Source organism: Macaca thibetana, chromosome 14, assembly GCF_024542745.1.
Source record: "Macaca thibetana thibetana isolate TM-01 chromosome 14, ASM2454274v1, whole genome shotgun sequence".
NCBI classification, from domain to species: domain Eukaryota; kingdom Metazoa; phylum Chordata; class Mammalia; order Primates; family Cercopithecidae; genus Macaca; species Macaca thibetana.
Window position 1 is genome coordinate 109,910,922 of NC_065591.1, and position 14,564 is coordinate 109,925,485.

At 53.7% G+C, this 14,564-nt stretch overlaps 2 protein-coding genes across 2 annotated transcripts in view; one reads left to right on the forward strand and one right to left on the reverse strand.

The window, feature by feature from the left end:
• ATP5MG (ATP synthase membrane subunit g) overlaps positions 1 to 14,564 on the forward strand; it is a 249,536-nt gene that overhangs the window by 468 nt on the left and 234,504 nt on the right. The gene's annotated exons all lie outside the window — the stretch shown is intronic.
• Positions 382 to 14,324, reverse strand: SCN2B (sodium voltage-gated channel beta subunit 2). Its single transcript, XM_050758451.1, has 4 exons — positions 14,010 to 14,324; positions 6,135 to 6,301; positions 5,630 to 5,840; positions 382 to 4,630 (listed from the first exon to the last, which is right to left on the reverse strand). Exons 1-4 carry the CDS (start codon positions 14,077 to 14,079, stop codon positions 4,431 to 4,433), a joined length of 648 nt encoding a protein of 215 aa, XP_050614408.1. The 5' UTR covers positions 14,080 to 14,324; the 3' UTR covers positions 382 to 4,430.

The window sequence follows — 14,564 nt, forward strand, 5'->3', positions numbered from 1 at the left end:
GCAGGAAGGATGGCCTGTCTGCCCGTGCAAAGAACAGGCAACATCCGCATGACAGTCAGCCGTGAGAGCTTCCAGGGTTGTCTTCATCCCCAAAATAATCGAGAGCCCTCCAAGAAGTAGGTGTTCAGTTACCCTGTCTCGGGGTGGGCAGAGTCCCCAGGGGGCTGGGGAAGGCAAAGGGATGAAACATCTGTGGGGGGATAAGTGTGGGTTAGACAACATTCCCCTTGTGAGGCAGGGGCGTTGAGGCCCTCAGATGCTGGAGATCTGGCAGCACCAATGGGATTACCAGGCAAGGAGCACCTAGGGTTCCAGTTAAGATCCTGGCAAAGCTTCGGCCTACCCTGCCCTGAACCCCTGAATAAAGCCACACTCGAGGGATTTTCAGGGGAGACAGTTTATTGTCGCCAGTAGACCCAAACAATAAGACAAATTGCAAAAGAAACTCAGTCTGCTCCCAAAAGCAGATACATCCCAGCAGTCGGGTCATAGAGGGCCATCTCAGTTTCTCTCCCCTTCCAACCACCCCTTCCAACCTCTCTATAGCACACACAACCGAGAAAGTGCATATGTAGCTGGGTTTTCCCCTCCAAGTGCACAAAGCGCAAGAACATTCCAAAATTTGCCTTTGGTGAATCAACTCAAAACACTGAGAAGTGATTACACCTCCCCACACACACACAGTGTAACTTTTGGGGTGGGTGTGGTGAGATGTTTGATATTTGTATATATAATATATCTATACCTATATAGAGAGACTATGTACAGTGCATCAGCAAGCTTCAATAAAGGAAGACGCCAGCAAGAGGCACAGCAAGAGACACAGGCTGTCCATCCTTAAGACATAAGTAGGAAGGAAGATTTCTTGCTTCATCACCCGTTAACTGCACCAAGCCATTCCTATGGCCTGGGACTATCCTTTTGGACCTGCCCAGTGTTTTCAATTGTCTGTCTGCTTAACCTGACCTTGCAAATATTTACCAGCCCAACCTTCCCAAGGAGACACGCAGAGAGAAATATGGATCCGATCAGCTTTTCCTTTTTATAAACTGGAAATAACTGTGAAGAGTCCATAGCTAGGGGGCAGATAGCTATTTCCAAAGCCAGTTCCAAGGCACCTCAAGGCATTTCAGTCCTGAAAAATTGTGCTTTGTTCTTATAAGCTAAATCCCATGGGTTAGCCAGCCCGTCTCTCTTTGCAGTGGCCCTTAATTAGGAGGAAAAGACAGACTGGGGGGAGGGGGAGCAGGGGGAGGTTCTGAGAGAGCAGGAGAGGCTGGAGCAGTTGAGAAAGTCAGCAGACTGAAACCAGCAGAGCATGGTGGTGGGAACATGCAGCCAGAAGTGGGGCTCGAACCCCACGGTAGGAAGAGGAAAAACTTGTCAGCATAAGTTAGGAAACGGTAGAGAAATGGCCGCTGTGGAAACATCTCACTGGTTTTCCACCTCTACTTACAGAAGCCCCATTTTGCTCCCAACCTCACCGTCCTGGGGGAGGCAGCTCTATGAGTCCTCTGGAGGAGATTCTAAGAGGCTCCAGAAGAAAATGCATATGCGGGCTGAGCACCTGGGACAGAGATAGCTCCTGACCCAGCCCCATCTGCCGGGGCCCTGAGGCCCATGAAGAGACATTGCTTTTCCTGGGCCCCAACTGGTCAGGGCAGAGGGAAAAAAGACTCCAGAAATCTTAGGCTTCTTGAGGGAGAGTTAGAACTTCTTAGAATACACTAGGAAAGCCCGCAAATAATTCCCCTAAATGTTATGGATCCTGGAAAAAGATAAGTTCCCAACATCAGCACAGATCCTCACTCATCCTGGGAGAGAAGGACACTTTAAAAGTGACCCAAAAAATGAAATCTGCAAGCTGCAGAAATGTATACAACCTCTCTTGGTCTCAGCTGGCATGAGGTGCCCACCACCCACCTCTCTGCCCCCAGCTGGCTGGCTCGAGTATGGGCAGTGTCCATCTGCTGCAGGCATCCTGGTGGCTTAGCCCACCCACATTGGCAGTGTGTTGATTGGCAGTTAGGTACTGAGCTGATGAGTTTAGCATTTCCAGATGGGCTTGACTCACTCACCTCACCCAGGTGTTACCAGGCTGGTTGCCCATCCCCCACTCTGTGCCCACTCTGCCTGGCCTCTGCACCCTTGACCCTGTTGTATCGCCCCTCTTTCCTGCTGTATCTCCCTTCCCAGGGCCCAGATTCTAGAATCTCTTCATCTTCCCCAATTGTAGCCTTGGAAGCAGTGTCTTGCAGAGGTGGAATTAGATGCACCAAAAAGTTAATCTTGGTCCCTACAGTGCCAACCTGGTAGCCCCCAATGCTTATGGCTTTGTGTATATCCCCAGTGCCCGGCACAGTGCCTGGCATGTAATAGATCCTCAATAAATGGTTGCTGAATTGAAGCGAATTAAGCTGAATCTCCCAGATGATAGTGCTCTCTCCCCAAATTGGCCATCTGATGGGCAGAGGCAGGGACTGGTCCCTGAGACTGTCACGGTCCTGTCTCCACCCCCTTCCCTGGGCACCTGACTCCCTGAGCAGGGGTGGGGCTGAGCTCCTGGAAAGGCTGGGAAGTGCTGGGGCAGGGAATGGGGCATTTGCCAGCAGCTGCGCCCTTCATGCTCGAGCCCTCCCTCCCTGCTTCCCTCCACTCCTCCTCAGTCCTGGCCAGAGGGGCTGGGCTCCTGGGAGAGGGGCAGGGCTAGAGGAGCCCACCCCTCCACCTCGCCCCATCATGGACCAGGCCCCAGAGGCCCCTCCCACCTGGAAAACAATGGCTCTGTTGATTCAAACTGGAGACTGAGGAGCCAGAGAAGAGGGCAGGACCCTCAGTTTCTGTCAGTTGGAACCTCAGTTTCCCCATTTGTAAGTGAGTGACTTGGCTAGTTGATCTCAGGATCTTCCAAGGTCGTGTTCTCAGAGTCAGTGTTTCTGTCTCTTGCTCCTTCTCTCAGGCCTAACCAATTTCCATTGAATGTGAGTGTAATGGCAGTGATGGTTGGCTCCCTCTTTTTTTTTTTGGGGGGACGGAGTCTCTCTATGTCGCCCAAGCTGGAGTGCAGTGGTGTAATCTCAGTTCACTGCAACCTCCGCTTCCCAGGCTCAAGCGATTCTCCTGCCTCAGCCTCCCAAGTAGCTGGGATTACAGGCACACGCCACCATGCCCAGCTAATTTTTGTGTTTTTAGTAGAGATGGGGTTTTGCCATGTTGGCCAGGCTGGTCTTGAACTCCTGACCTCAGGTGATCCACTCGCCTCGGCCTCCCAAAGTGCTGGGATTACAGGCGTGAGCCACCGTGCCTGGCCTACAATTGCCATTTTTGTCCCTATGAAGGGAGTTGTTGGGAGAGGAGCGAGTAGCGTGGCCACAGATGGGACAGGGCTGCCACTGGGGACTCAGGTTCCAAGGCCTGCCCTCATGCTGGCCTCAGACTTTCCCTTCCCTCTCTGCAGCTAAAAGCCAGGTGGAAATCCCACCGAGGGCAACTGGGAGAGTTCTCACTGACGCCCCAAAGAAAGCTGGCCCACCCCGCGCATGGCCTCCTCATTTCCCAGCCTTGGCTGCCCCTGCCCAGGCGAGGGTGGTTACCCCAGGGAGAAGTCTGAGCCTGCAGCAACCTGCGTTCACCATGGGGCCCACCCCTCAGCCCCTCAGCTGACTTTGAAACTGGCCTCTGTTGGTGGGTGCCCTCTGTGGAACCTGACCCCCTACCTGGAGCTGCCCTTCTGTCTGGCTTCATCCACAGTCCCAAGGGATTAGGAACCAACGGGAGCCCCAAGGAGGCCACTAGCAATGGAAACGAGGGCCAGATACGGCCTCCCGGGCCAGGGCACATGTCCAGCTTTGCCTGCAGCCCTGGCTTTCCTTCAGTGCCCTGGAATGCACAGTCATCCCTTTAACATGCCCCTCCAAGCTTCAGGAACTCATCATCACCTCCAGCCTGACGGCTGCTCTGGGCTGGGAGCAGGGGAGGAGCACAGCCATGCCAGGCCAAGCCCTCCTGAGGGAGCTCTGTCAGCACAGGGAAGCCCTCCCTCCCAGCCAGGTCCTCTCTGAAGCCACTGCCAGGCCAAGCACTGGGCAGGTGGACGGCGGCCTCCTCCGCCACCCCTGCCCACCCACTCCCTTCTCTCTGGGGACCCTCACACGTACCTCCTGCCTCCCCCAGGGACTGGCAGGTGGGAGTCCTTTCTCTCCTCTCCCCAGGGCCCACATGTCCCAGAGCATGGCAGGTTTCTCAGATGGAAGACAGTGGGTCACTCTTGGTGCAGGGCGGGAGATACGAAGTGGAGGGTTCAGGAGGCCCCAGGTGGGCCCTGGGGTCCTAGGTCACGGGAAGCACACCAAGAGCGGGCAGGCAGGGTCACTGTACAGGGCAGAGAGGGGAGGAGACGGGACACAGGAGGCTGCAGGGCCGGCCACCCACTACTTGGCGCCATCATCCGGGTTGCCCTCGCCGTCCGTCTTGCCCTCCTCCTCGGTCTTCAGGTCGTCTGTGCTCAGCTTCTGCTCTTTTTTTCTCCTCACACATTTGACCACCATCAGCACCAAGATGATCACAGCCAGGAAGCCCCCGACAGAGGCACCCACAATCACGGCCACCGTGGAGTCCCGCTCAGGGGGCTCTGGAAAGGAAGGAGAGCCACTGAGCACCAGGGCTGGGAAAGGGGCCTCCCCACCACCCCACTACCCATGGCATGCGTGGAACCACCCTGACTTTACTCTCCTCCGCGGACAGGACTTTAGCAAAGCCAAAAAGCAATCCAGGTGACTGACCCTGAAGTGCCCCCACCCTCAAATCCCAGGACACCCAAAGGCCCCAGAGGAGGTAGTGTGATGAAGTATTTAAGAGCACGAACTTTAAGATCAAACCAGACCCAAATTTGAGTCCTGATTGTACAACTTATGAATTGCATGACCTTAAGTAACTTATCTTCTCTAACCTCAGTTTTCTAACCTGTAAAATGGGGTTAATAATAATACCTTCCTCGAAGGTTTTCATGAGGATGAAATAGTGCATAAACAGAGCTTAGCCCTACGACTGAGACATAGAGGTGCCCAATAAATGAAAGCTGCCATCATCACCGTCATTATTATTGTTGTTGTTGTCATCTGAAACAGGGTCTTGCTCTGTTGCCCAGGCTGGAGTGCAGTGGCGCAATCATGATTCGCTGCAGCCTCGACCTGCTGGGCTCAGGTGATCCTCTCACCTCAGCCCCCCAAGTAGCTGGGAGTATAGGTGCCAGCCACCATGCCCAGCTAATTTTTGCATTTTCTGTAGAGATGGAGTTTTGCCATGTTGCCCAGGCTGGTCTCGAGCTCCTGAGCTCAAGCTATCTGCCTGCCTCAGCCTCCCAAAGTGCTGTGATTACAAGTGTGAGCCATCACGCCCAGCCCCATCATTAAGACCGGGATTATAGTCTATATCATTACCAGGACTCTCTGGGACATGTTCCCAGGTTCTTGAGGACTAGAGGGAAGAAAATGGATTCCTTCTATGTAGCACAAATGGTTGCTCCCACCCTCAGGAAGGCATGGCCTCCCCAAAGTGCCCTGAGCAAGTGCTGCACAGAGTAGGTGGGTGGGAAAGGTCAGGGCCCCGAAGCTGGCACCCCAGCCTTCACCTTCCATGATGACTTGCAGATGGATCTTGCCATGGCCCCGGTGGCGGTCGGGGGGGTTCATGATGTAGCAGTTGTAAATCCCCTCGTCCTCAGGCTGCACGTTTCTCAGCATCACGGACACATCGTACTTGCTGGGGTTCCCCGAGAACTCCACGCGGTCTTGAAACCGCTCCAGCTTCAGGTTAATGATCTTCATGCGGAACTGGAGGAACTGGGGATGGAGCGAGGGACAGGATGGGCAGCTGGGCGGCTGAATGAGCAAGCAACTACAAGGACAGCGAGGATGCCCCCTCTTCCTATCTACCCTTTTCCTGGGGAAGAGAGGCAGTTACCTCTAGGAGGCACCAGGGTGCGCAGCACACCTTGTGTCAAAGCCTCCAGGGCACGCAGCCCACCCAGGGTCCTCTGGGGCCTAGTCCAGCGCGGGGGCCGATGGTGGGACGGGGCCTTCATGCTGCGGGGCTCCTGCCTCCTCCCCCACTCCCGCCTTCAGCCCAGGACTCACCATCTCCTCGGAGCAGTTGTTGCACCCCTGGTAAGTCCAGTTCAGGGAGAACTGTTTGTGGTTCACTGTGTAGCAGGAGTTGAAGGTGCAGGGCAGGCGGGCATCAGAGCCATTGAGGACATTGAGGGTGGCAGGTACTGTGACCTCCATGCTCCGTCCTGGTGGCACTGCAGACGAAGCCACAAGCTGGTGAGGAGTCTGGCTGAAAGGGCTGGGGAGGGGCAAGCCCTCTGTGCCTGAGGGTGTTGGGGGATGAGGCAGAGCAGAGCAACCGGCAGGGGACTGGGCAGGGGACTGGGTCCTCGACAGCGCCAGTTAGTCAGGAGGTGGGAGTTATTGTTACTTGCAACAGGGTCTCTGTTGCCCAAGCTGGAGTGCAGTGGCGCAATCATGATTCACGCAGCCTCAACCTGCTGGGCTCAGGTGATCCTCTCACCTCAGCCTCCCAAGTAGCTGGGAGTACAGGTGCAAGCCGCATGGAATTGGGCTTCGTTCTTCCTGGCAGGGGCCCACTCAGCCTCCCCAGTCCATACTCGTGGAGTGGGCAGGCACATATGGGGCACCAGATATGGTCTTTGAGGCAAAGTGGGGTGGCAGAGCAGGTAGGGGAGGAGAGAGACCAAATCATCACGTCACCTGTCAAGCCAGGGGCAGCCAAATGGCCCCAAGCCTTTTCTAGAACCACTGTTAGGCAACCCCCGCCCCCACCACACTTGCCCCACTTCTGTCATATGCTAGCAGAAGACCACAGACAGGGGCTTCACTATGCTTGCCTCAGTTTCCCCCTTATTCTCACCACTTCGAACCATCTTTGCTGGGCCAAAGCCCTTCCAGCTGAAACTGAGGGCTCCCCTGCAGTTCTGTTCTCAGGGCAGCAGCCTGAGAACAGCTGGAGATTTGGAAGGCCTCACTCTCCATATCCCAGGGACAGAGCAAAGCTGTGTCCCAGCACAGCCCAGCCCCCTACCTTCCTCAGGCTTGTGACAGACAAGAAAGAGGGCAGACAAGCTGTGGAAGGGAAGAGGTGCCCCAGAAGGTGAGGCACCATTCCAAGGACCAGCTGATGGGTCTACAGGGACAGGAGTCCCTCTTGGAGATGTCAGACCTGGAGACACCACGGCAAGGAGCTGCTACAGGAGGGCAGGGTGGGAGCTGCTGGTTCTGTGGAGGAGTCCTATTAGGAACACTAGATGTAGGCCAGGAGACCTTGGTGCTGGGGCTGAGAAAGGCCTGTCCCACTCTGACATTCTAAGCAGGACAGAGCCTATAGGGAGGTGAGCGAGGGGCCTGGGGCAAGACACTTAAGGGGCATCCACTCTCTGGTCATGGAACTACCTCCTTAAATGTCACGCCCCAGGCACCTCACTGGACTCACCTGAGCCCTAGCCTTCATTCCAAGATGCTCTGCCCGTATCCTCAAGAACCTTATCTCAGAAGGTTCCCTTTCTTTATGGAGGATAAACAGCAGTGTTCAGCGTCATTCATTCACTCATTTACCAAATATTTATAAATCACCTACTGTGTGCCAGGCACTTAGTCTAGGCCCTGAGGGTTACTGCTGTGAACAGGACAGGCAGAGTCACTGCATCATGAAGCTTATATTCTGGGAAGAAGGGTAGACAAGGAAAAAAATCATGGAGTTGTAGGTTAGAGACACGCGGCAAGGTAGAGGGGCATTGTCTGATGTTGGGTGGGCAGGGAAGCCTGCTGTGAGGGGGACAACGCAGGCAGTGCCTGCCTGAAGTGAGGGAGTGAGCCCGTTGAAGTTTTGAGGGAGTCGAGTTCCCAGGCAGGGGTACTCCCAGGGGCCAAGTCCCAGTGACTGGAAGGAGCTTCGTGTGCCTGAGGCAGAGGGAGCAGAGTGACCAAGGGGGCGCATGGTGAGACCTGAGGTCCGAGAGTAAGGCAAGGACCAGCTCACAAAGGCTTTGTGGGCCAGCATGCGGAATTAGGAGTTTCCTCTTTGGAGTGTGATAGGAGGTCCCTGCAGGGTTGGGGAGTGCTGGGAGGCTGTCCAGGCGAGCCCAATAGTGGCTGATGTGGGAATAGCATAGACAAGGGGATGCAACTAGACTTGGGTTCAATCCCAGCTCCAGCATCAGAAGCTGGGAGAGTGGGGGCTGCTCCTTTGTAAAATGCAGCTGATGACGCGTATCCCCCAGGGTTGTTTCCATAATGAAAATAAGCAGTAAGTATTCAGCAAATGGTAGCTGCTATTATCCTCAATTCTCCCCAAGTTCTGCCTTGCAAACAGGAAGGGCTTCTAGGGGAGCATCTGGCCTGGCCTGAGGGCACCTTGGAGACTGTCCCCTCCAGCCAGTCCTTAGGAATTGGCAAACAGCCCAGGCCTGCAGGGCTCCTATTTTTCAAACTTTTTTTTTTTTTCCTGCACAAAGCTGCAGAAGCAGCCGCCCTGCAGCCTGCAGGGACATCAACATCTGCCTGGAGCACCCTTCTGCCGGCCCCGCCCCTGGCCCGAGTGATCAGGGCAAGTGGTAGGACTTAAGAACCAGAGATTCTCTGAACTGGAAGCAGCCCTGGATGGAGGGGTAGGCATGGGGACCTCATCTGTTCTCCAAGCTGGGAGACAGGCGTCACCATCTGCGTTTTCTAGAGGAGGAGCCCAGGGCTGAGGATTCCAGGTGTGAGTTTAAGTGCTCATTAGGGGAGTACGGCCTGGGGAGGATGAGTGGGCCCCTGCCAGGAAGAACAAAGCCCAATTCCATCTCCTGCACTTTCATCACCATTCTGAAAGCATCTGGCACCGCACCAGCCAGGGAGGAGGTGGGCAGAAAATGACAACAGCATCTCTATCGGCAGAGGCACAGAGCTCTGAGGGAAGGCATTGATAGTGCTTGTCCTGAGCTTACCTCCCATCCCAGGAATGTGCTGCCCCTCTAGCTCTTCCCTTGGGAGGTCGATTATCTTCCCAGGGGCTCTTCAGGCCAAAAAGTCTGCGTTCTGTGAAGCCCGGCTGACCCTGCGCGGGCCTCTGCCCGCCCCCTCCACCAAGCCCAAGGCAGTGCTCCAGATTAGAACTTGAACTCCACCATCTCGAAGGAGCTAGCACCTTGCCGTGGAGGAGGGCAGGGTAGAGAGGAGTGCGGGGGCGCCTTTTCTGGCCCGCAGGACTGGGGCAGCCAGAGAGGTGCAATGCGGGCTCCCCCTCCCCACCCTGCAGCGCGGCACTGCAGAAGGTACCGGGCGGAACACGCGTGCCCTCTAGTGGTCACAGAGGTGAAACGTCAAGTTCCATCCGGCGAGGGAGCGTGGGATCCGGAGCCAGAGTTGGAGCTGAGATCAGAAACCGTAGATCTAGCCCTACTGTTTTATCGATGAGGAAAGAGAGGCCATGAGAGCCACACGCAGAGAATAGGGACAAGCTGAGGCCAGAGTCACGGTTCCTAGCTCCTCATCCAAGATCCCCACGTGAGCCTGTGACCTTACCAGAATCCCAGCAGCTTTAGGGTGCTGGGCCTCAGACCTTCCGCCAGTCCGGGCCCTCATTAAAAAGGAGGGGGCCATGGCTCAATAAGATCACAGCTGTGAGCAAAACTCTGGTCTCTTGATTAACTCTCCTGCTTCGGGAGAGCACCCGAATGCATGGCCAAGGCCACAGAAAGGACTTCACAGCCACAAACCCTTACAAAATGCTTACAACGAGCCGGGCACTGTCTAAGCATTCTACACATATCACCTCATTTAATACTAACAAAACCCTGTTATCACTCCCACATTCCGGATGAGGAAGATGCAGCACAAAGAAGTTAAGAGACGAACCCAAGTTCACGGCTAGTGAGAGGCGAAGCTAGAATCTGAAGCTAGTCTGCCTGGCTCCAGGCAGCGTTGAGGCACTGAAGCTGAGTGGGGAAGTGAGCCCCATCCCAAGGCATCTGGGGTACCAGATCTCTTGCCGACTATATGGCAGGTCCAACTCCAGGCAGGCCGGCCAGCAGGGAATGGTTGCATTTAAAGGAACCTCCATACAAGGGAGGCACGCAGTCTTCCTGGTTGTCCCATTTGAGACCAGGTCTGGGGCCTGTGTCTCCGATTTTCAACTCACAGAAGGGAAATGATCATCAACGGGCTGTGACTTCTGATCTTAGATCCAAAACCTCAGCAGTGGCGGGCCCCCTGCTGTCTCCAAGGCACATCTGGGCCCTCAGGCACCGTGTCATCCACTGTTCTAACTAGCCCATCTTGCAGTGACTATGAAAATTTGCTCATCTGCCAAATGCTATCTCTTGCAGAGACTGGAAGTTAATCTCTTCACTCCTCTTTCCACCCGACAGCAAACTATGAGGTAATTATTTCCTTCTTTTTTTTTTTTTTTTTTTTTTTTTTTTTTTAGTATCTAAACAGATGAACTGTCTCCCAGGGCAGCTCCTGCCTCCCAGGTGAGTGTGGCTTCCAGCCCGTATCTCCGCACCTGCACTGCCGTACCATACAGACCCTTCCTGCTCCAGGGCCTCCCCAACCCCAGCCACTCTAGCCCATCTTCGTGCAGCCAGGAGCAACCCACCCTCATCACTCCTCACCTCCAAACCTCCAACGGCTACCCACTGCTTTCAGCATCGAGTCCAGGCTCCTGGGCACAGCTTCCAAGCCCTTTGCCATCTGAGGCCAACTTATACCCTAGCCTCATCTCCTGCCAGCCCCCATCCCCCCAGGTCTCCTTCACTCCAGTGACCCCAGTTCTGATTTTTTCTGAAAACACCACCTTGCTTCCCTTCTCCATGCCTTTGCACATATTTTTGCTTCAGGTTGGGAAGCTCATTTGCCCTCCTGTCCCTGGGGCCCTCCTACTTATTCTTCAGGTCCCAGCTCACAGCACATTAGCCTCAGTGACTGTTTCCCCAGTGTCCTTGTCCTCACCCAAGCCCTGTTCCTATCTCTTCCACATGACTTGGGGGCAGAATGGCAGGATAGTTAACCTCCCAGTGCCTCAGTTTCCTCATCTGTAATATAGGGGACAATAAGCCCAACTTCGTAGGGCTGTTGTAAGGATTAAGTGACTTACTGTCTGTATGAAGTTCAGCACAGTGCCTAGCACATGGCCCGGACAAAAGTTAGCTGCGACTCTGATGATCACTATTGCTATTATTGTTACCATACATACAATGTTGTCTTGTTATTATTTGTTTATGGGCCTGTTTCCCTCAAGAGGCTCCGGGGAACTGATTCTTATTCATCTTGGTATCCCTGGCACCCAGGACAGTGGGTGGCACAGACTGGGGCTCAATAAAGTCGACTAAAGGAAGAAGAGACCGCTTTCTCTCCATGTCTGGGTCCCTGCCACCACAAGCAGCAGGTATGTGCAGTGGGCCAGAGTGAGGACCAGACTTCACTTTCTTTCTCTTTCTTTCTTTCTTTCTTTAAGAGACAGGGTTCGGCTCTGTTGCGCATGCTGGAGTGCAGTGGCGTGATCACGGCTCACTGCAGCCTGGAACTCTTGATACTCCTACCTCAGCTGTTCCTATCCTGGAACAGTTAGGACTACAGGCACACGCCACCATGCCTGGCTCATTTTTCTTTTTTTCTTTTTTCTTTCTTTCTTTCTTTTTTTTTTTTTTTCTGTAGAGACAGGGTCTTGCTATGTTGCGCAGGCTAGTCTCCAACTCCTGGCCTTAAGCAATCCTCCCACCTTAACCTCCTAAAGCACTGGGATACAGGTGTGAGCCACCGTGCTCAGCCCAGACTCCACTTTCTATGCCTCCCCTAACATAATCCATACATTGGTAAGCAGGCCAGTGACTGTGGAGTTAACGGTCTCAAGAAAAACTTGAGGGAAGTCCAGTCATTTGCATTGTTTCTAGCTAAAACTAGCCTCATGTGCTTCTGTTGTGGGTACAGTTGGTTGCCCACCTGCCCTTTCTCTTATGGCCCTCTTCTCTTATGGTCACCTCCATAGTCATCCCCACAAGCCCAGCCCCGACAGAGTCCCCTCCCTCATCACTTGTGGCATCCTCCATCCCGGGGATCGATGCTACTGCAACACCACCAAAGTTCCATTGTCAACTCAGCCCTCAGCATTGGAGTGCCAGGGACATGCCTCATTACAGCACCAATCAAATTCAAGTTCAAGTTCAGGATTCCCATTCCTGTGTCCTCTCCCACTCAGCTTTGCAGAAGCTTTCGCTGCCTCCCACCACCATCTCCTCACCCCCAACACTCAGACCTCTTCATCCCAGACTCCCTCTTCCCTGCCATAGCCCAGGGCTCTGGGTCCTGGTCACTGAGCCCCCTTTCTAACTTTACTTAGCCATGGCTCTCACCAGGCGGCTTCTCTCCTGCAGGGAGCACTTCCTAACTCCTGAGGGAAGGGTCCTGTCCTCCATCTGGGGCTCCTTGCAACAGTCCACTCACCCAACTCCCCCTCTTTCAGCCTGTCCTGAGACTGATCAATTAGGTACTGTTAATACAGAAGTGCCATTTCTTGAACATTGGGGGCAGTGGAATCCAACGTTTAAGAGAATGTGGTGAAGTCAGACCCAGGGAGTTCAAATCTCAGCTCCCGTTACCCGTTACCCGTTACCGTAGTCATCTGTTTCCTCCCTGTAACCTGAGGTATAATAGAATCTACCTCAGATTGCTGTGAGGGCTGAACAAGACACACAGTGCCTGGGCTCACGAAAAGCATTCTTACGTTAGCCATTCTTAAGTTCCTGCCGTGCCTGGATCACAAACACGCCAGGCAGTAGGCATTCTTTAGTTTACCCAGAAGGGAACTGAAGCTCAGAGGGGTTGAGTAACTAGCCTGTGGTCATTACGTAAATGACAAAGGTGGCTTGAAACCCAGGTCCTGCCGGAGATTCCATAGCATTCCTGCCCTGATGTTAATATGCCAAGTAACTCAGCAAAGCAGGCTGGCAGGGCCTCTGCACTGTCTGTGTTTAGCACTCCTACCCCAAACCCAGCACATCACGCCACAGAAAGAGAGAGAGGCTTTGTGGTGGCCAATATTGCCATCAAGTCCTTGGACTTGACTCTCAGTTGCTGCTCCAGCAATAAGTAAGTTTAGGAGCAAGAACGAAACTCTACAAAGCAGGCTTGCAAATAACTTTCTAGCCCACTTCCCCACCAGGAAGTCTCTGAGTGGTCAAATACAAAATTAACATTTGGGGCTACTTGACAGGACAGTCTGCAAGACTGGACTGGGCAGTTCTGAGGCTGGATTTAAAGGGCCGCAACCTCGCTCAGCCCATGGGTTCCATTTTTTCCTGAATCTCTACACCTGGCCCCTCCTCCATTCCATCGGGCCCAAGCCAAAGGTGCCTTCTCCATCAGTGTGTGCCTCAGCAGGTCTCCTCCCAACCCAGACATCATTCCCCAAGCCCGCTTCCCACCTACTCCCACACACGTTCCAACAGATCAGTGAGACCGAGTGCCAGGAAGCCAGACCCAGACTCAACTTTCTGCCACCAGCTCCCCCGCACACTCTCCTAACACCCTAAATCCGCCAGGATCAAGGTTCCGAAAAGAAGCCCCTTAAGGGAGCATTAAGTCCCAGGACCCCACATTTGCGGCAGCTACAAAAAAAAAAAAAAAATCCCTGAAGATACTGCAGGTCAATCCACTCTCTGCCCCACCCCCACACTGGTCCACTTAGGGGAAATCCAAAGAAGATTCACCTCCCTTGACCACTGTCAGCCCCCAGCAACACTCAGATCCCCTGACCCAACATTTCTGTGACTAAGTAGTCCCAGGGTTCTGCACTCCCCAGCAACGTCCCTTCCAGTCCCCAGCACCTCCCCTCCCAAGGACACAGAGGGAAGCACTAGCAATGTCTTCTTTCCTATCCCCTGCCCCCATCCTCATCACGTTGCGGCTACACTTCTGAACCCTCGGGAGCATGCAGATGTGAGTCTAACTTACCCAAAGAGAAAAAGAGACTGAGCCCCGTGAGACTGAAGGCAGGGCGAGGTAGCCAGGCATCTCTGTGCATTTTCAGAGACTGAGATGTTAGTCGGGTGGGCTACGGGAGAGGGTGATTTGAGGGGGCGAGGACTACAGGGGAGGAATGGTTGGATGCTAAAAAAAAATGCACGGATGTACTTCAAAGACATATGCAACATTAAGGAAGCTTTATTTCCATCTCTCTAATATGGCCGGCTTGTATGTTGCTGCTAAAAAGAGAGAGAGAGGGAGTGTGTAAAGGAGAGAGAGAGAGATGGGGGGAGAGAAAAGGGGGATGGGGTAAATATTGTGGTTGGTGGATTTCAAAAAGCAGGTGGGAGGGCATAAAAAAGTCATTTTGAAAAGAACGAAATCCCCAGAAATTTTTACCCTCTAAAACAAGAAATAATACAAATCCTGCCTTTTGACTTCACTCGGGTGATTGTTGGATTTTGAAAACTGTTAGAGGAATCCATTTATTTTAAAGATTCTGGAAAGGGGAAACACTTATTGTCATTTAAAAACAGGGAATGG

What these genes read in the sequence shown, in the direction of transcription:
- SCN2B (XM_050758451.1), bottom strand. Translation starts at nt 14,079, where the DNA reads ATGCACAGAGATGCCTGGCTACCTCGCCCTGCCTTCAGTCTCACGGGG. An exon ending in CAGTCTCTTTTTCTCTTTGG is followed by an intron (nt 6,302 to 14,009) that starts GTAAGTTAGACT and finishes CTTCGTCTGCAG; the next exon opens with TGCCACCAGGACGGAGCATG. An exon ending in TCTGCAAGTCATCATGGAAG is followed by an intron (nt 4,631 to 5,629) that starts GTGAAGGCTGGG and finishes CTTCCTTTCCAG; the next exon opens with AGCCCCCTGAGCGGGACTCC.